Source organism: Gigantopelta aegis, unplaced genomic scaffold (genome assembly GCF_016097555.1).
Source record: "Gigantopelta aegis isolate Gae_Host unplaced genomic scaffold, Gae_host_genome ctg3244_pilon_pilon:::fragment_2, whole genome shotgun sequence".
Classification (NCBI taxonomy): Eukaryota; Metazoa; Mollusca; class Gastropoda; order Neomphalida; family Peltospiridae; genus Gigantopelta; species Gigantopelta aegis.
This window is the reverse complement of record NW_024533248.1, coordinates 13,952-37,001: the sequence shown is the minus strand read 5'-3', so window position 1 is coordinate 37,001 and position 23,050 is coordinate 13,952. Positions and strand designations below refer to the sequence as shown.

General features: G+C 38.4%; 1 protein-coding gene across 1 annotated transcript; it reads left to right on the top strand.

Annotated features, from left to right (window-relative positions):
• Positions 1–1,643: 1,643 nt before the first annotated feature.
• Positions 1,644–22,224, top strand: LOC121392000 (the record flags this gene model as incomplete). Its single annotated transcript, XM_041523420.1, has 8 exons — positions 1,644–1,931; positions 3,290–3,550; positions 5,034–5,321; positions 6,012–6,137; positions 16,150–16,177; positions 17,330–17,376; positions 18,421–18,528; positions 21,760–22,224. Coding segments are annotated over 8 exons (1,175 nt in total), but the record flags the coding sequence as incomplete, so codon positions are not given.
• Positions 22,225–23,050: the final 826 nt, after the last annotated feature.

Here is a 23,050-nt window from a genome sequence, read left to right as displayed (position 1 = left end):
GAATATGCAGACTGATCGATTTTTTTTTCAGGAGTGTGATAAAAATAAATGGGGTGGCGTAGCGTGGGTTGCCAGCACCCGGGCCAGGCGTCCGGACCAAGGCAAGTATTGCGCCTCCTAATCAGCGGACCGTTAGCACGTTCCGAGTCTCCCTTCCACCAGTCCAGAATTTTGCGCCCGCGGCAAAAGCCCAGGTGGTCCCGCCCACGCTACGCCACTGGGTGGCAAAACACGAAAACGGGGCGGACAAATGCAATAGCGGGCTGGCCGTCCCGCATAAATGGAACAGCGGGAACAACAGAAACCAAAACTACCTGTATAAAACCAATCGACACTTTGTCCGCCCCAAGTACCAAGATACAACATGCCCTCTACCAGCTGAAAATGGAACGATATAGTTCGACAGTGCGACAACAACAAAATATGAAATTACTCAATGGCAGAAAGAGGAATCTGAATAAAGTGGGGTGGGGTGCAATATGTAACAGGAATTTGAAAAAAGGGGTACGAAATGTTGTTTTTCGCTAATTTTCATATTTTTCACTATTAGTGTCACATTCATGTATGGGATCTGCAGATTTATTTTTAGCAAAAAATACATCGCTTTAAAAAAAAAACCCGAATATATAACATAAAATACTGGGTAAACAGAAAAAAAAAAATACCGATTTCCAAATCAATTGATTTCGTTGAAATTGGGTGGGAAGTAAGGTAATAAAGTTGAAATTTCATTTTGACGTCGTCTACATTTATGTTGAAAAAGTGACGTCATTGATGCTCTAGTTTTACAAAATAATTATTATAATAGAGCCCAAATACCTGAGATTTAGTTTTTTAAGGTTATTACCTGTTATTTACAAAAAAAAGGAAAGAAAAAACGTGGGGATTTTGTTTATTTTTTATGTTTTTATTTGTTTTGGGAGGGGGGTGTTGTTGTTGTTTTTGCTAAGTTGTAGGGTTCCCCATGTGACAGCTCATATATTAAAGGCATGTTGTCACGGATTTAAGGACCTTATTTATCTAAAAATGGATAATAAATAAAAATAACATTAATTGTTGGAAACCAAATCTAGTTATCGCATCACCTTAACTGAACCATGATGGAGTGAAATCCATGTCATCACTCTTGGTAATTTTAGTTTTTGAATAACAGACCATTGCCATATTTCAATTATTTTTACAAAATGTCATTAATAAATGGAGTATGGTGGTTATGAAGATGGTTGTATAAAGTACATCTAGTGACAAATCAAATTATTTTTGTTCAGGTAATACTTTGTTAGACCATTAAATAGGTCTTTAAATTCTTCATTTTCACATTTCATCACCTCGTAACCAATGACGAAATGAAAAGAAAGACCAAAACAATGTCGTGTTTTAAGAAGTTTTCTCTACTTCTTAATGTTATTCGTTAGACAAACATAATCATTATGTAATTGAATAATTATCAATTTCCCTTCTACTACAGTCCCGTCATAATATGTATAACGTCATATTTAGCAGTTATTTAGCAGTTGTTCCATCCTGATGATGAACTGAAACATGTCAAAGGAAATTATTTTCTTTAAACAATTTTAAATACTTATTATACTTTACCCTTGTTTTCTTTTATAATGTTGTATTATACACTGTTTAATATTCAGATCCTCCTGGCACACCGAGTTTGTCTCCAGGTTCATCACATCCATGGCTTGAAGACAGATCAGCGTCACTGATTTGTTCTTTACCAAGTGGAGATGAAGGAAACCCAGAGGCTACCTTTCACTGGATTAGAAATAACAACACTATAGAACACACAGGATTCAACTACACGTTCACACCATCAAAGGAACACAACGGAGATGAGTACAAGTGTACAGCTGGGAATCTCTTCACAGACAGAGACGGACAATCCAGACCTGTGTCTAACACAGTGCGGCTCAATGTATACTGTACGTAACATTATTTTACTTTCTAGTATATTAGTATGTAATATGTTAGTAGTAATGGAGACGAGTACAAGCTGGGAATCTCTTCACAGACAGAGACGGATAATCGAGTCCAGACCAATGAAGCTCAATGTGTACTGTAAGTAACACTATTTTAGTTTGTAGTATATTAGTTTGTAATATGTTAGTATGCAGTAGTAATGGAGACGAGTACAGATGTACAGATGTGACTATCTTCCCAGACAGAGACGGACAATCGAGACCTACGTCTAACACAGTGCAGCTCAATGTATACTATATGTAATAATAATATATTAGTTTACAATATGATATTATTATATATTATTATTATTATTATTATTTTATTTTTTTTCCTTTCTCTCCTTTGAATTCCATCTCATTTCTTCCCGATCTGGCAACTCCTCCTATCTTTCAACTTCTTTCGCTGTCCACCTCCACATCCCAGTCCTTGTCTCTCCAACCGCGACAGGTGCTTGTCTCTTGTGGCTATATGTGCCACACACCTGTTCCCCATCAGCTTTTAGCTGTGGACTTAGTTTGACCACTTCAGGGAGTGTTCATTAGTTACTTCTGGCATTGTTAAGAGGCACTTATAACCACCTACTATGCACCCCTACTACTGGCGGTCGTTAGTTAGTGCCGTGGGTCAGACCAGCTTTATTAGCAGCAGAGGACGAGGATGCCAGGTGGGTGCAGGGATATACACAGAGACTGCACCCGTGGAGGAAGTTGAGACAGGTAGGCGATAGTGTGGACAGCTCAGAAGACAGAGTCGGAGGAAATTGACAGAAAGGGTTGAAACAGATTGAAATCGTGGGAGAAATTGGAAAGTTTTTTATATTAAGATAATGAGAATGATAGGCAGAGGGTGATAGATGAGAAAGATGAATGAATGTGTGAGCTAGCTTTGACGGGATTTGAACCACTGTCGTCGGCTTGATTGTCCAGCAGCTTATCCACTAGACCACGGAGCTCACGTAATATATTAGTATGTGATAGTATATTGGTATGCATGTAGTAGCAGTCACTAGTTCAGCGTTAGTATAGTTAACACATTTGTTTGGATCGTACTATATATACCGTCTACTCTGCCAAAGTGGCTTATTATACATGTTTGAAACATGTACGATGTGTTGTATTTATATATAAGGTTCTATACATGTTGATTAAACATGGGTATATAAAACAATTAGCCACATGTTACTTAAGCTGTATATCATTATTTATATCTTTTCTCTGTTTCTTTACTGGTCTGTGTATTGATCTATTTATTTGGCTGTATGTATGAGTATATCTTATTCGTGTGTATGTCTTTATTCATTTTATGCTGATCTGTACAGATTCTCCACGGGTGACGATATCCTCCGATAAGCACACAAGAGTAGAGCGGGGGAAACAAGTCATATTACGCTGTTCCGCTGACAGTAACCCAGCCACCTGTACGTTTGAGTGGACTCGCGGCTCGACACGTGTAGGTGTTGGTCCTGTGTTACAGATTGCTGCGTTCCGTGACTCTGACCAAGGAGAGTACACGTGTTCAGCGACAACTGTGTCTGCCAGATATGGTTCCCTGACAGGCTCAGCAAGTGTTATTGTCACAGGTTAGTAGATCTTTGTTATTTATTTAAATACTTCAACTGTGTCTCCTAGATATGGTTCTCTGACAGGCTCAGCAAGTGTTATTGTCACTGGTGAGCTGATCTTTGTTATTTATTTAGATACTTCTCTAACAGGGTCAACCTGGGCAAACATCATGTAAGTGGACTGTCAAAGATAGGTGTTAATTGTTGACTGTTAGTAAAACAGAAGTCGGCAATCTGTCCACATTGACACACTTGATGCGAAATGCGACCCAGCAGTTATCAGCCTTAGGGCCTAGGTAGGGGTTATCTTCTGTAAGCTTTTATTAATACTTAGCTTGCAATATCTTGTTTTATTTTGCAATAGGTGACTTGGGACATTGGGAAAACAATGCGGGTCAACCTTAATACTACCTCGAAATGGCGTGTTTACATTGAAAGGACATTGCCGGAGTCATTAAAATAAATGTGTTCTGTAAATAAGACATATATTTTGGTGAAATACTTCCGGGATGTCATTTGAATTTTGTAAACCTATATGAATAAAATGTGAAAATCGTTTGTTTTCACCAGAATATTTATAAATATATTGATTTGTGTATCAAGGTTGGAAGTTTTGATTTAGTTTGCTACGTGGTATTGATCAGTTATTAAGTGCCCTTACTGTCGCGTGTGAAGGGGGGGGGGGGGGGGGGGGAAGGGGGGGGGGGGGGGGGGGGGGGCGGTCGACCCACTGACCTCTTGTTGAAGCATATTTTCTTCTCTTTGTTTCCAATATATTTTCCAGGGGAGCATGGTTCGACCCCTCTATAAACTTGGCTTGCACAGTATAGAGCCCCTGCAGATATTATTGTTAAACACATCCATGTTTATCAACCAACAGCAGTGTAATTGCAGATATTATTGTTAAACACATGTACATCCATGTTTATCAACCAACAGCAGTGTAATTACAGATATTATTGCACACCTATTTCAAATAACCTGTATGTTGGAGATCGATTTTGTAAAATCTGCTTGGCTACTCTGTGATGATGACGTAATGATGATGTTAAATCCAAACCGTCTACCGCAGGTAACACTACACATGCGAATGTTTAGGGATGCACGACAAGTATACGGTCAAATGAACCGTAATTAGCATAGTTAGAACACACAAGTTTGTTTTAATATCTTATTTTTGAGAATATGTAAGACATAACATATTAAATAGTAATATGTCTGTTAGATATAATTTATGTTACAACACGCTGTTTCAAAACGTATCCAACGACTGTTACCCGTTAAATATGTTTTCAAATATCTCACAAGATAAATGTTAACCAACGGCCAACTTGAATTATTTAAGTTGGATTGTTTCTGTTTCTTTTTGGTCGATGCATATGGTTCAGATTTGTAATTCACTTGTCACCCAGATAGTGACAAGTGAAGTCCTATTTTTAAAATACAGATTATGTTTTTAAAGTAGACTTATTAAATATTTATTTTGTAATTATGGAATCAGCTCCAGATTCGTGTTACTGCACAGATCAGTCAGAGACCAGTGTGGATTTGGAGTGGAATTATGACAGAACCGAAAAATCAAACGGGTTCTCTGTTGAACAGCGTCTCCCAAAGAACACACGCTGGGATGTTGTGTCCATGTTAACTACTCACAGAGAAAACAACACGTTTACTCTACATGTCGATCGCTTGCAATCCAGTTCCTCATACTTCTTCAAAATATTCTCTTCATCTAGGAAAGACGACAGCGGTTTCTGTTTGACTACTTGCAGGACCCTGCCCTTTTCCAGTGAGTACATTATATTTGTTTTAGAAATAACATACACAGGTGTAATGCCTCATTTAATTTTTAATAGTTTGTAGCAGTTCGAGTCTCTGAAATAGTCAACCATATTCCGTCACACTACATATCATTTATTTATCACAGTAAGTTATCTTTGATATAGACTTTGCCACAGACAAGACAGCACATTTGATATGTCAGTCGTGGAGAGCTGGTTCTTCATTACTTGGTTGCTGTAGTATCAATGATGTAGTGGCGTTATTTACATATCTATTGTATTTTGTATTTGTTTTACGATTACAATAAGATGTTTCGTCTTACTAGTAAAACCTGACTGTGCTGTATGTCGAATATTCTCTGTCTGGACTAAGAGAGGGTTTCGCTACAAGTGTCCTTTGTCTTTGAATCCTTGCTTTATATATAAAGCAGATGTTTGCTGTACAGATACGTTTTGTCTTCTTTTGTTAATTTATAAAGAAAATCACGAGCCTGTTCAATATGTAACATACATTAAACAATTTAATCTGGGTTTGTTATGGCTTGATGTTTTGTTAGGATACAGTTTATTGTTTTAAAACATATCCGACTACATTTTCTCCACGGTTGTTAGATACATTTGGCAAGTCTTGTGACATGTTATCCCACGACCAACCATGGTATTCTTGACTAATTTAAGTTGCATAATGTATGTTCTAGAATCGTCTTCGTCTGGACTAGGAGTGGGAGTTGCTGTTGGTCTCGTAGTAGGATTCGTTGTCACCAGTGTCGCTGCTGTGTTGATTATTCTCATCTTACTGAGAAAAGGTGTCCTAGTTAGATCGGGTTAGTTCATGTTTACAGTACATTGATTATCAAATGTTAAATTATTTATCCATGTTCATGAAATAACAAAACATTGTTTGTCAATCATTGACTATCCGTGAGCCCATTGTCAGGTTTTCTGAAATGATATTATGTTTTTAAATGGGCCTTGTTATGGGACCCAGGGGAGTTCTAACGGCCCTCATGCAGCTATTCTGGCTGTTATAGCCACAGCTTACTTTTCAAAGACCTATAACCCACATTTTATAACATTTTAATGTAATATTTTACACAAAGCTAACCTGAATATTTTTTTAAGACTAAATAAGCTAAGTATAGTCTGACCCATGGCACTAACTACCTTTTATGATAGATAACTTATAAACACAAATAACACACAGAATTTTCTCAGTTCGACAGATTTGTTGGGGTGTTTTTTAATTCAGAAAGGCAGTTTAAAATACGTTTTGGTTCTATAACACACACACACACACACACACACACACACACACAGACAGAGAGAGAGAGAGAGAGAGAGAGAGAGAGAGAGAGAGAGAGAGAGAGAGAGAGAGAGAGAGAGAGAGGAGAGAGAGAGGGGGGGGGGGAGGGGAGAATCAACATGGACACTGCCGTGCGTCGAGATTTGTGGGGAGCCAGTTGAACCTCCTTCGTGAAGGGGATTGGAGCTTGTAATTGTTCTCCGTGACTGAGGCATTTAGGAGATAAACATCATCTGACATCAGATTGGAGGTAGTTTATCGTGCATTTAACACTGCTAAATGGCATTTCAAACAGAACGGGTTAGCGTGAGGTTTTAAATGTAACATTTAGCGGTGTTAGCTGCACGATAGACTACCTCCAATCTGACATCAGATGATGTTTATCTCCATTCTACCATGGCTAAACACGTGTTCAATGTTGGAACTATTTTTAATCCGTGGAGCAAATAGTAGTGAATTGGCAAGACACGGCAATCTTTGTTGGGTTTGGGTCAGCCTTTAAACGCTAACGCGCTGTTGAGAATTAAATCAAAACATGCGACTGTAGAACTTCGGATATATTTAATCAATGGTTATAAAGGAAAATTCATGAACAAGAATAAATAAACAGAGTTACAAACTATACTCAGCGTCGCTATTGAAGGGTACATTAATTATGAAACAAGGAATGTATGGCCTTCGTGGATTAGGCCCAGAGTGAGGTTTCCTAAGTAGTATTTGGATTTCAATATGAGTAATGGTACTTCCGGTTAGAGGCCACAACAACATGGTAAAAGCTATGCAAACACACGTACCTACTATCACCTCAACAAATGGATGACAGTGAATATAAAATTGATGAAGAACATGACAATTTACTTTTTCCTTCAAATTTAATTTGTACTCTTTGACCGTTAATGACCTCTGGTGACACCCACACACGTTTCAAATCTGACTTCCAATGCAATATGATAGTGGCTGCTTTGCCTCTCTTGGCTAGAACAATATCCTATTTGAAACCCCCTTTTATAATCGAAAAATCAATCGAACTGAGAGAAGTGACGTTAACATTGACATTGTGTATTGAATACTGTGCAAATAGACATTTTAAAGCAACACATGTGCTTATAAGTAATCCTACATAAAAAGTAGGACAATGAAGATAATGGTTATGACAAAATATTAAAATATAATGGGGGTTTTAATGTGTATCCCATGACCTTTTGTGACCTCTAGTGACCCCCACTCACTTTTCAAAGCTGACCTCCACTGGACTATGATGCAGCACATCATCCTGCATGGAATAACCATAGTGGTGTATTTTACTCTCTCTCGCTCTCTCTCTCTCTCTCTCTCTCTCTCTCTCTCTCTCTCTCTCTCTCTCTCTCTCTCTCTCTCTCTCAGTAATTATTTGTTTTATTTGTGTTTATAAGTAATCCCACATAAAAGGTAGGTCTAAGAAAATAATATTTATGGAGATAATAAGAAAATGATTTTTTCTATTCAAATCTGTATCCCTTTAGTTTTAACGACAACTGATCACACCCACCCCACACACACACACACACACACACACACACACACACACACACACACACAAACAAACACACACACAAACACACACACACACACACACACAAACACACACACACACAAACTCTCACACACACACAAACACACACACACAGACAAACAAACACACACACCACACACACACACTGACACACACACACACACACACACAAACAAACACACACACACACAGACACACACACAAACACACAGCCACACAGACACTCACACACACACACACTCACACAGACACACAGACACATACACACACACTGACACACACAGACACACCCCAACACACACACACCCAACACACAAACACACACACACCAAAACACAAACACACACATACACACACACACATACACACACACACCCCAACACACAAACACACACACACCAAAACACAAACACACACACACAAACACACACACACAAACAAACAAACACACACACACACCACGCACACACACTGACACACACACACACAAACAAACACACACACACAGACACACACAGAAACACACACACACACACCAACACACACACAGACACACACAGAGACACACACACACACAGACACAGACGCACACACAGACACACACACACACACAAACAAACACACACACACACACACACACACACACACACACACACACACATCACCCTACATGGAATGACCATGGTGGTTGCTTTGATTCTGCCGGGTAGAACACAATTCTCTTTCAAACCTTTTGCATTCTGTCTACATGAACACAAACACCCATGTTAGTAAGGTCATGTACTGTACAAGTCTTATATGTCTGTTTTAAACAAGGTTGGGGTATATGTAACTTTCAATGTATACTTTATAATGCCTCCATTTTAATAGTGTTAGTAGTATAAGGGCCTGTACACCCCCATGACCTACTTTCCGTGACCTTGACCTTGGTGTCTGGCCTTGGTGTGAGTCATAGTGGTGTGGTCTACTAGGGTGAACGCTCGCCCGTGTCCCTGACTGACTTAGGTTGGTACTGATGTCCTTGGACTGGCCCTGACCGACTTAGGTTGGTACTGAAGTCCTTGGACTGGCCCTGACCGATTTGTTTAGCATTGACCGACTTAGAAGGCAGTGACTGGTATACCTGGGCAGGTGTGCGACCTTGGTGTAAGTCATAGCCTTGACGTACTTGGTGTGTGACTCATCGCCTAGCCTTGTCAGGGATGGTGTAAGATCATTAATTGCTACTAATGGGAAAGTGCAGCGGGTTTCCTCTCTAAAACTGTCAGAAGTATGTTTCACATCCAATAGCCGATGATTAATAAATCGAGATGCTCTAGTGGTGACGTTAACCTACCACTTCTAAGGACTGCCCGACGCGAGGTAGTGTATTTAATTTTAGCGCGCTGAATGTTGAATGGTTATCACTGTTTACATCCGGCAAGTGATGGTATCTTGTGTTGTCAGTCTCTAAATAAAATACTCTACGGAACTTCTAGAAGTTAAGTTCTCAAAGTCTGGCAGAAAGACGAAATGATTGAAATAGGTGTAAAACGGAATTCTCGTTCTACACTATCTGATAGCGCATTCACAAGATTATTATGAACTGACCTATTTCGTCGCTTCATCCCGCGAGCACACCCACACCCACACATATATATGGTTTAAATGACAGGATTCGCCAATGTCTCGGTAGCTCAGTCGTTAGCGTCGTCGACTTGAGCGTGAAAGGTACTTCGATCGTATCTCATGTGGTACAATTTTTTTTTCTATTATTATTTTTTAAATTAGTTTATTTATTTATTTATTTATTTGTTTTAATTTTATTTATTTATTTATTTGTTTATTTATTTATTTTGTTCAAGCAGAACCCAATACAAGCATCCTCTAATAACCCTGTGTGGACGGGACGTAGCTCAGTGTTCCCTTAATGTGCGGTAGGTCTGGGATCGATCCTCGTCGGTGGGCCCATTGGGCTATATCCAGCCAGTACTCCACAACTGGACAACGACCGTGGTATGTGCTATCCTGCCTGTGGGATAGTGTAGGATCCCTTGCTGCTAATCGGAAGAGTAGCCCATGTAGTGGCGACAGCGGGTTTTCTCTCAAAATCTGTGTGGTCCTTAACCATATGTCCGTATAACCGTAAATAAAATGTGTTGAGTGCGTCGTTAAATAAAACATTTCTTTCTTTCCTCAATCAATATCTGTGTGGTCCTTAACCATATGTCCGTATAACCGTAAATAAAATGTGTTGAGTAAATAAAACATTTCCTTCCTCGTAAAATAAAGATTAATTGAATACAAATATTTATTTTTAGTATTTTGTTTTAGTCATAGGGAAAGAAAGACATATTTGTCTCGAAGAAAGGAATGTTTGTTAAGAAGAAAGGCATATGCGTTAAGGAGAAGAAAGGAATATTTGTTAAGGAGAAGAAAGGGATGTTTGTTAAGGGAAGAAGGAATGTGTGTGTGTGTGTGTGTGTGTGTGTGTGTGTGTGTGTGTGTGTGTGTGAAACATCCCGAACCCACTGCTTTGAAGAAAGAACGCGTGACTGCAACTCAACCCTCCAACCTAACCTATGATCTTTTAACTGCATTTTAAACACAAGTATTTCCCTAGAGTACAAGCCTTTTTACAGGGCTTTTTAATTACCAAATGGGTAAATACAGTGGTCGATCTAGGATCGATCCCCGTCGGTGGCCCATTAAGCTATAGCCAACCAGTGTATTATGTCTGGTATATGAAAGGTCGTGGTATGTTCTGTCTTGTACACACAGCTCTTGCTACTATAAAGTAGCGGTAGAAATATCCAATCACAAATCTAGTCATAGAGTAAAAAACACAAAAAAACAAACGCAATGGTTTGGTTTTTCATTTTTTTTTATTTCTAAATTACAATCACTGGTCTCTCTAGAGACAACTACACATGAAATGGACACACATTGGGTTACATCGAGAGGCCTTAAGGGCGACATGCGAATAATATGAGTGTTCATTTCTCTTCATCACTGTCGTCCTCCTCATCGTCGGTATCGTCGTCGTCTTGTTCATCCAAATATTCGCCGATCCATGAACGATACTGATTTAATTTAGAACGAATCTGTGGTCTCACATCTTTGTCTGGATTCACAAACTGTAAAATGTTCCTGGTGTTGGGACCTTTGTCAAAGTAATGCATATATGTCAGAAAGCGAGAGTACGTGTCTTTAAATAACTTCCATTGCAATGTCTTCATGTTTCTTTCAATGGCATCTTGGGACATGTTTTTTTCTTCGTAGCGTTTCCTCTTGCTTTGGAGATAGTCACGATTGATGTCGAATTCACGTTCCACCATGAGACGAATGCCTTCGTTTTCCAGGTCGGGCGACGGCTCTCCATTTCCCTTTTCGCACGTTTTCACGTGTCGCTGCAAGTCGCTTCCGTCTTTAAAGACCAGACCACACGTATCGCAAGACTGCATCCTCTTGACTTTTTTCAGATAGGGTTCTACCTCATCATCTTCTTCTTCGTCGTCACTTTCGTAGGCGGGTATGCCTGGTAGTTTTCTCTTGAATGCGCCCCTTTGCATAATTTGCAGGTAGAGCTCTTTCTTCGACAGTGGTTGCACGTCTTCTGAGACATTCGCCGTTATGCTCGTGCTTTTATACCATTCGGACGGCCCCGTCTCTAAAACATTAGGCCGAAGACGCCAATGTTCGGGTGTGGTCGGTTTCAAGTCCACCAAGAGATGTCCGTAGGGCCTGTGGGTAGCTTCCTCAAACTGATGCATGAAATGACTAGTGTTTTCCGGATACATCTGCCGTGCCAAAGTCAGAACTTGCTGCTTGTCGATGGGGTTGTTGAACAGCGCTAGATAATGGCAGTTTCTTCTCTGTGTCGGGTCCTTGCTGTGATACAGGTTCTGGTTGATAGCGATGACGGATAAGTTTCTGTGATGACTTCCTTCTGTGAACAGGTCGGTGATCCTTGGGTCTTTATTAGCCATACACATCAGGTCGTCCAACACGATGAGATTTCTGACTCTGGGATCCAAATAACGATCCTTTTCCAAATTCTCAGGTATACCTTGAACAAATTTCACTCGAGCAACCTTTTTGATCATATCATAGAGGGGTTGCCATCGTTTGTAGAGCCAGATGATGCGCTGGGGAGGCGGCTGGATTTTACCATCTCTCAACAATTTGTATACCAAAAATGTCTTTCCACACGACGTGGGTCCCGACACGATCATGGTGAAGGGATGTAGCAATCTTAGGGGATGCTGCTGCTGCTGTGGTGGTGGTGGCTGCTGCTGTGGTGGTGGTGGTGGTGGTGGTGGTGGTGGCTGCTGCTGTGGTGGTGGTGGTGGTGGTGGTGGTGGTGGTGGCTGCTGCTGTGGTGGTGGTGGTGGTGGTGGTGGCTGCTGCTGCTGTGGTGGTGGTGGTGGTGGTGGTGGTGGTGGTGGTGGCTGCTGTTGTGGTGGTGGTGGTGGTGGTAGACCTTTAGCATGTTTTTGTTGAAAATGTCTTAACATGGCGTCTCTCCTCGAGAATGTGAAACCACATTCTGAACATGTGCTCTGCATGACGACTCTAAATGAAATGACGATATCTGATCCACATAGTTCCTTTTATAGTTTATTTAGAAATGCTTCTGCAGTTTCGGGGCTTTCCAACCCGTACCACTTTGTTGTTGTTGTTGATGTTTCCGTTTCAGATCGGCTTTGGCTTGTTCTACCACTTGTTGTGTTGGGGAGACCATGTCGACTTTAGGTGTCGGGGACTTGTTCTGTTCCTCTTTTTCTTTTTTCCACGTGGGATCGTAGACATCGATCCACACTGTACATGATCTGACTTTTCCCACCACGTTGCACTGGAAAATGAGGTTGAAGTTTACCTTCTGCCTGCAGTTTATAGAAACGGGTCCACTTATCCACGTCGGGTACATATAACTTGTACTGGTCTGACATGTTGCTCCTCTGAAAGTTCTACCTCAAATGACGAGTTTTCCAAAACTTTTACTTATATACCTTATGACGCATAAAGATATGATACAGGAATGTTTGAATGTGTGTGATACGTATGACCAGTGTCCCTCCTCCCAAGCACAAATCTCATCGTGCGAGCTCCCAAAAATAATCGTTACCAAAATATTACCCTTTACCAGTGTTACTACCATAGCGACACGTCCAGAGACACACTCGTGGACCCAGGACATAAATAAGAAAGCAAAACCTGTTATTCACGGTTTTATTCACAACATACAACATGAAAACATAGCACACAAGTGTCTAAAACATTTAACGTCTGAACAGGTTGTTCACATAAGGACATCTTGGAGAGAGTCTGTAATGTTCCATCACTGGGTCGTCTGTCTTCTTCCATCGGTAGACGCGAAGTCCGCAACAGTAACAGGTGATGGCATCGTGGTCTCCCGTGTAGTAGAAACCGGCCTTGGCAAGTTCTTTTGGTTTTTGACGTAATTGTATGGGCCACCGAGCATACGTCAGCATCCGGGCATAGAAATGTCTCATTTCGGGACGATGACAGAACACGTAACGTCTCGAATAGCAATCTTCCTCACAGGCAGCATCTGTTTCACAGGCAGCATCTGTTTCACAGGCAGCATCCGTCTGATCTGTGGGTTCATCCACGAGTTCGCCATCTTCAGTTCCAACCCCAATGTCACGTGTAGCATCCGTTTGATCCGTATAATGAATACTCTTCTTCTCCTCATCTTGTTTGGTAGTCACTCTTTTGATCGTATGTCTTTCTGAACATTTGCAGACCAAGACGTCGTCCTCGTCGCTACTGCTGCTGCTACTAACACTGCTCGAATATCCCGATGTCATTTTCTTCGTACCAGAATATCTTCAAACTCCAAAGCAAAAATAGATCTCGTTCACAGAACTTTCGGCAAGCGAATGACGCTACTAACAAAACACCCCTTTTTATATCTAAATACGAGCCTACATAGGTCAAGACCAGTCGTAAGTAGGCCAAGGACAATAGTCTGGGGGACAGTCCAAGGGCACAACGGAACTAGTCTAAGTAGGTCAGGGCATGACTCATACCAAGGCCAGACACCTGCCAAGTATGCCAAGGGCGGTCCATGACTCACGCCAAGGCCAGACACCTGACAAGTGTGCCAAGGTCGTTCTTTCTTCAAAGCAATGGGCTGGGGATGTTTCACACACACACACACACACACACACACACACACACACACACACATTCCTTTCTTCCCTTAACAAACATCCCTTTCTTCTCCTTAACAAATATTCCTTTCTTCTCCTTAAACGCATATGCCTTTCTTCTTAACAAACATTCCTTTCTTCGAGACAAATATGTCTTTCTTTCCCTATGACTAAAACAAAATACTAAAAATAAATATTTGTATTCAATTAATCTTTATTTTACGAGGAAGGAAATGTTTTATTTACTCAACACATTTTATTTACGGTTATACGGACATATGGTTAAGGACCACACAGATATTGATTGAGGAAAGAAAGAAATGTTTTATTTAACGACGCACTCAACACATTTTATTTACGGTTATACGGACATATGGTTAAGGACCACACAGATTTTGAGAGAAAACCCGCTGTCGCCACTACATGGGCTACTCTTCCGATTAGCAGCAAGGGATCCTACACTATCCCACAGGCAGGATAGCACATACCACGGTCGTTGTCCAGTTGTGGAGCACTGGCTGGATATAGCCCAATGGGCCCACCGACGGGGATCGATCCCAGACCTACCGCACATCAAGGGAACACTGAGCTACGTCCCGTCCACACAGGGTTATTAGAGGATGCTTGTATTGGGTTCTGCTTGAACAAAATAAATAAATAAACAAATAAATAAATAAATAAAATAAAAACAAATAAATAAATAAATAAATAAATAAATAAACTAATTTAAAAAATAATAATAGAAAAGAAAAATTCTACCACATAAGATATGATCGAAGTACCTTTCACGCTCAAGTCGACGACGCTAACGACTGAGCTACCGAGACATTGGCAAATCCTGTCATTTAAACCATATATATGTGTGGGTGTGTGTGTGCTCGCGGGATGAAGCGACGAAATAGGTCAGTTCATAATAATCTTGTGAATGCGCTATCAGATAGTGTAGAACGAGAATTCCTTTTTACACCTATTTCAATCATTTCGTCTTTCTGCCAGACTTTGAGAACTTAACTTCTAGAAGTTCCGTAGAGTATTTTATTTAGAGACTGACAACACAAGATACCATCACTTGCCGGATGTAAACAGTGATAACCATTCAACATTCAGCGCGCTAAAATTAAATACACCACCTCGCGTCGGGCAGTCCTTAGAAGTGGTAGGTTAACGACACCACTAGAGCATCTCGATTTATTAATCATCGGCTATTGGATGTGAAACATACTACTGACAGTTTTAGTGAGGAAACCCGCTGCACTTTCCCATTAGTAGCAATTAATGATCTTACACCATCCCTGACAAGGCTAGGCGATGAGTCACACACCAAGTACGTCAAGGCTATGACTTACACCAAGGTCGCACACCTGCCCAGGTATACCAGTCACTGCCTTCTAAGTCGGTCAATGCTAAACAAATCGGTCAGGGCCAGTCCAAGGACATCAGTACCAACCTAAGTCGGTCAGGGCCAGTCCAAGGACATCAGTACCAACCTAAGTCAGTCAGGGACACGGGCGAGCGTTCACCCTAGTAGACCACACCACTATGACACACCTGCCAAGTACACCAAGGTCAAGGTCACGGAAAGTAGGTCATGGGTGTGTACAGGCCCTTATACTACTATTGTTTTCCACATTAAATTGACTGGCTAAGGTAAAAGCTTTAAACGTTTTAAGATTACAACTATAAAATGTGTGTTCAGTACATATATTATGTTATGTTATGTTATGTTATGCTATGTTATGCTGTGTTATGCTATGTTATGTTATGTTATATTATACTATACTATATTACATTATATACAATTTAGTTAACCTTATTGCTTTCAGAATCTAAACGTCAAAAGGAAACGAGCGTGTGAGTATAACATAATTAATAATATACCTAACAGTTTTATTTGTAATTGATCTGTCCTGGAACTTTGTCTGGGTAAGAAAGTGGGGTTGGGTTTTTTTACGTATCTGGACCAGGAAAAGATTATGTTTAGCATCTTTGGAAAATACGAAGTTATATGATGATAAACTTCCAACTAGACTGTAGGTAACGAGGATAATGTGGCCTCGGCACAAAGTGGTTTTTAACAAATTGTCTCGAGTGTTAGAACATTTTAAAGTGTCTCGATGTGTCTGGAGTGGTACCAAAACCTTATTTAGCTTACGTGACAGAGTTGTTTATTATAGTAGGCTGCATATAAACTAGAGTAGCCCATGAAGTGGCGACAGCAGGTTTCCTCTCCCAATATCCGTGTGATCCTTAACCCGGTGTCTGACGCCATATAACCGCAAACAAAATGTGTTGAGTGCGTCGTTAAATAAAACATTTGTTTCTTTCTTTGTTTCATATATCGAATCACCTCGGTGGATCCATTCAAATGATTGGGTTTTTGTTTTTCCTCGTTCTCATCTGTGCACCACAACTGGTCAAAGGCCGATGTATGTGCTTTCCTATGTGTGGGAAAATGCACATAAAAGATCCCTTGCTGCATTAAGGAACATGTAGCGGGTTTTCTCTGACAACTACGTGTCAGGATTACCAATTAATCAATGTGCTCTAGTGCTGGCAATAAACAAACCAAACTTTAAACTTTTATAATATGACGTTGCTTCTCCAATGTGAGCTCTGTGTATGTGAAATGTGTAGTTACATTTTATATTTCATTAATAAACTAACGTTTATTTCGTTTTGAAATTGGTTTGTCATTAGATAAAGGGAGGATCTATAAAGGAAAACTGGCTTAGCTTACGAAAATTATTTGATTTCTAAACAAGACACTATATCGTCGACTAGTTACTTGAAACGTTATGACACAGTCATTATTCATAAATAATAAAAATAATAATAGTGATAATAAAGAAATGCTTACATTCGCGTGTGAGTCATAATGATTTTACGAAGCTTGTGTCAGGTAACATCACTATGACACACAAGTTCGTATTATAATCTCTGTATACTACACATGGACATGTTACACGTTTGCTTTGACCTATCATGTTGTTTCTCTCTATTTAGTTATCAAGACATCACAATGGACACACTTCAACAGACTTCTGGTTCAGGTAAATGCAGATGCAGCCAACATTACCGTATATTCTGTAACTGTGATATATATATATATATATATATATATTTAATACTAAACGAGCTTACATGGCATAGTTCATTTAGAAAATCAGGAACACTTTTGGTATCTCATGAGCAAACAACGAGTCAGATACTAATACTGTTGACAAGTCTCATAAACATGGTGTGGCAAGTAAGCCAGTATAGTATTTTATTTATTACATACCAACTGCAACAAAGCCGCAACATAAAAGTAAACTGATGTCCAAACCTACTACATGTACTTGTAATGTTTCCACGAATTGGGTCAGATAGTCGTTTACGTCACATGTAAACCTACATGACGTCACAATTAACAACACGACGTCAGCAATGTACAGTTTAGATTTTGGCGCGAATCTTGGAATAATTGCCATTTGATGAGGTGTTGAAATTCACAACAATGATTGAATTAGTTGAGTGGCATTGAATAGATGTGACGCTGACATTGTGTAGCAGGTCGACGACAGATACTATCGTTTTGGCGTGATATAAAGTAGGTTAAATACAACAACCTATCTTACAGTAATTTCACATTTCATAATGGTAAATATTTTTAGTATACTATTTTGTACAAACACGGTTAGATACGTTAGTCATCACTGAACGAAACATTTTCAATAGCAATTTTGTATTTAAAGTATTACTGCGTTTTAAAAACAGGATCCGTTGTCAAACAAATTCATTTTCTGAAGGGCGATGCAAAGTGACGTCTTTCTAGTTCAAAAGCCACTACGCCAGTCTACTTGCTCCAATATTAAACTAGTTAGATATTGAGCAATTGTTATGACATGGTGTGTAATGGCATAAAAATATCCATAATATTTCCTTCGTATAAACCAACATAGCTAATCATATAAAATTAGTTTTGATTTTAACACTATTTGCAATGTTTCCAAATATAATATATATTCATATAAATCTACATAATTAATTTACATTAAAGTTATGTTAAATACCTCTTTGTTTACGATATCTTCAAATATATTTGTCCATTTCAGACACTACAAGTATGCCAAATGAATCGACCAACACATACGACAGTTTACAATCCCATGATGCAACACCTTATGAAAAACTGAATGCATACGGGAATCTGCCTCCGTCAGGTAATAAAGGTTATATTTCGTACAACTCTTTACGTGGTATATGTTATTCTAACAGCTAATCATTCCATCACCATACACGTATCTATAATTGCATTTCCGTTACATTAATTACTTAACGTCATTCCATCGGTACAGCCCACTGACGATGTAATTTATTTATTGAGCGTTATGTTTTTAGAAAATAAAATAATTCAAAATATACCATGATATTTTAGTGTTATTATTTGTAAATATGTTTCAAATTTAATCTTAATGATTGTCTTACCTTTCTTCTACTTTCTTCTGGGTATGAACAAAAATAAATCATCCGTAAACATATGTATGAACGGTTTCGCCGATTTACACAGTTTGCGGATAATTTATTATTTTGTTCATACGCAGATGAACGTAAAATAAATAACAGACAATCATCTTTAAGTATTTTCAAAGAGTTTCTGGTCATTCTAATGTTTGTAATATACCAATTGGATTTTGAAGCTCAAGCATTTCGGACATATGAAAACGGACATGAGTATCAGATAATCTAATGAAGTAACCCTACCCCTGTGATCGTAATACAAGTCTTGACCTTAACTTTTTTCAGTGGTAGCCCAATATGGTAGCCTTCAGTAAAAATTGGTAGCCCCATAATTTTAATGAACTTTAAAAAGAGAAAAAAACAAAATCATTTATTTGCATTCAAAATGTTGTTTCAGTTGGGTTTTTTAATTGTTTAAGCATCTTGTTGATTTCGGAGTAACTGGATGTGGTAAAATATCTAGTAGCCCGGCAGACTACTGGGTTTAGACATCTGGTAGCCCGAGCAACAAATCTGTAGCCAAAACACATCGATCTACCGCTAAGGTCGAACCCTGTACTAGCTTAAAAGACACTGATATGTGGTAAGATATTAACAACAGCAGCAGACGTAAGAAAATATATTTACTATGTTGATTGTGGTAAAAGAGGTAATAATTATCTTTTAGAATTATTCCAGATATGACGTATAATTATGGCCTGTCAGTATATGTTAAAAACAGTCAGTATTAAAATATTATGAATATTTAAAGAAACACAAATATCGTTATTAGTTTGTGTGAGTCTGGGTTGGAGTACGTTTTGATCCCTACATACATCTGCTCAACGTTCCCGCACGGCTACCACAGGAACCGCCGGATCCGGGGTGGATATTGTATTTAGACTATGTAGATAATTCCTGGTTTGTAAAGTATACTTCAGACTGGTGTTTGAATCATGGATACTTTTAGTCATAGGTTCATTATCTTCACCTTTCTAGTTGAAACTGATTACAAGTTAATAGCCGCTATGAGAGAAATGTATTTAAAACTTATACATTAATCTATTGTATTTAGACTATGTAGATAATTCCTGGTTTGTAAAGTATACTTCAGACTGGTGTTTGAATCATGGATACTTTTAGTCATAGGTTCATTATCTTCACCTTTCTAGTTGTAACTGATTACAAGTTAATAGCCGCTATGAGAGAAATGTATTTAAAACTTATACATTAATTTATTTTATTTAGACTATGTAGATACGTCCTGGTTTGTAAAGTATACTTCAGACTGGTGTTTGAATCATGGATACTTTCAGTCATAGGTTCATTATCTTCACCTTTCTAGTTGAAACTGATTACAAGTTAATAGCCGAGAGAAATGTATTTAAAACTTATACATTAATCTATTGTATTTAGACTATGTAGATACGTCCTGGTTTGTAAAGTATACTTCAGACTGGTGTTTGAATCATGGATACTTTTAGTCATAGGTTCATTATCTTCACCTTTCTAGTTGCAACTGATTACAAGTTAATAGCCGCTATGAGAGAAATGTATTTAAAACTTATACATTAATCTATTGTATTTAGACTATGTAGATAATTCCTGGTTTGTAAAGTATACTTCAGACTGGTGTTTGAATCATGGATACTTTTAGTCATAGGTTCATTATCTTCATCTTTCTAGTTGCAACTGATTACAAGTTAATAGCCGCTATGAGAGAAATGTATTTAAAACTTATACATTAATCTATTGTATTTAGACTATGTAGATAATTCCTGGTTTGTAAAGTATACTTCAGACTGGTGTTTGAATCATGGATACTTTTAGTCATAGGTTCATTATCTTCACCTTTCTAGTTGCAACTGATTACAAGTTAATAGCCGCTATGAGAGAAATGTATTTAAAACTTATACATTAATCTATTGTATTTAGACTATGTAGATAATTCCTGGTTTGTAAAGTATACTTCAGACTGGTGTTTGAATCATGGATACTTTTAGTCATAGGTTCATTATCTTCACCTTTCTAGTTGCAACTGATTACAAGTTAATAGCCGCTATGCGAGAAATGTATTTAAAACTTATACATTAATCTATTGTATTTAGACTATGTAGATAATTCCTGGTTTGTAAAGTATACTTCAGACTGGTGTTTGAATCATGGATACTTTTAGTCATAGGTTCATTATCTTCACCTTTCTAGTTGCAACTGATTACAAGTTAATAGCCGAGAGAAATATATTTAAAACTTACACATTAATCTATTGTATTTAGACTATGTAGATAATTCCTGGTTTGTAAAATATACTTCAGTTTGGTGTTTGAATCATGGATACTTTTAGTCATAGGTTCATTATCTTCACCTTTCTAGTTGCAACTGATTACAAGTTAATAGCCGCTATGAGATAAATGTATTTAAAACTTATATATTAATCTATTGTATTTAGACTATGTAGATAATTCCTGGTTTGTAAAGTATACTTCAGACTGGTGTTTGAATCATGGATACTTTTAGTCATAGGTTCATTATCTTCACCTTTCTAGTTGCAACTGATTACAAGTTAATAGCCGAGAGAAATGTATTTAAAACTTATACATTAATCTATTTTATTTAGACTATGTAGATAATTCCTGGTATGTAAAATATACTTCAGTTTGGTGTTTGAATCATGGATACTTTTAGTCATAGGTTCATTATCTTCACCTTTCTAGTTGCAACTGATTACAAGTTAATAGCCGCTATGAGAGAAATGTATTTAAAACTTATACATTAATCTATTTTATTTAGACTATGTAGATAATTCCTGGTTTGTAAAGTATACTTCAGACTGGTGTTTGAATCATGGATACTTTTAGTCATTATCTTCACCTTTCTAGTTGTAACTGATTACAATTTAATAGCCGAGAGAAATGTATTTAAAACTTATACTTTAACTGAATATTCGTTTTCAGGAGAAATGCTTGAGGACACGACCAAGTAAAGGAAGTATGTACGTTTACAACACAAATAAGCGTGTAGGTGTTACTTAGAAACAACAGCATTTGATGGCCGAGAGACGTCAACATTGGAGGACTCTGTAAAGTATGGTGTGACCTCAACAAAACGGAACACTTGTGGTAGTGAAGTCGATCAATGACAAACGTGTTTGTGTTGGATCTGGTCAGGGGATGCACCTGCATAACCATCCCTGACTTTATTCCTTCTTCTTCTATTAGTACGTCATACTCGTCATGTTGATAAGGAATATGAACCTTGAAAACTCGAAAGTATTATTTTTGTCATCATGCATTGTAGTTTTATTTGTTTTGTTTACTCCTTCAGTATGTATATATGTTGTAGGTTTTGATCCATTATCAGAGGATATCTCAAATTCTAGAAACACTTTTCTTTGAGGAAATAAAATCGTATAACGATTATATATTTGTTGCAGTTTTCTACTCTGTAGGATTGGTAAATTAAACATTCCCCCAATAATTATGAAGCGAAATATTATTGGTAGTAAATCTGAAGGAGAGAGAGAGAGAGAGAGAGAGAGAGAGAGAGAGAGAGAGAGAGAGAGAGAGAGAGAGAGAGAGAGATGCCATCTGTGAATGTTAGTCATGTATATTATTAGTATACGCTCTATGAGAAATTAGTTGCGTTAAATCTGTTGGTCTCTTTTGCATTTATACATACTTTTATGTACACAGCTATGGTAAGTGAAATGCTGATTTGGCATAATAGTATCTAGTAGACACCCCCCCCCCCCCCCCCCCCCCCCCCCCCCCCCCCCCCCCCCCCCCCCCACGACATTTATTACAATACTGTCCAAAGCTTTACATTGATAGCAGTGCGTTTCATATGCGAAACAAATTCGAAAACTCCATAATATGTCGTTTAAACTGTATTAGATTTATACACAAATCTGTGAAAGTTAAAACATACATATAATTGTATTTCAAAAAAAAAAAAAAAAAAAAAATACCAAGTCCACTTAATGACGCATTTCTGGCATAACAGTAGTCGTGTGTACAATGTACGAAAGATAAAACATTTTTTGTTTATTTAATAGAGCACATTAATGTATTAATCATCGGCTATTGGAATTAAAACATTTGGTAATTTTTACATGTAGTCTTAGAGAGGAAACCCGCTACATTTTTCCATTAGCAGCAAGGACTATTTTGTATGCACCATATTACAGACGTGATAGCACATACCACGGCCTTTGACATATCAGTCGTGGTGCACTGGCGGGAACGA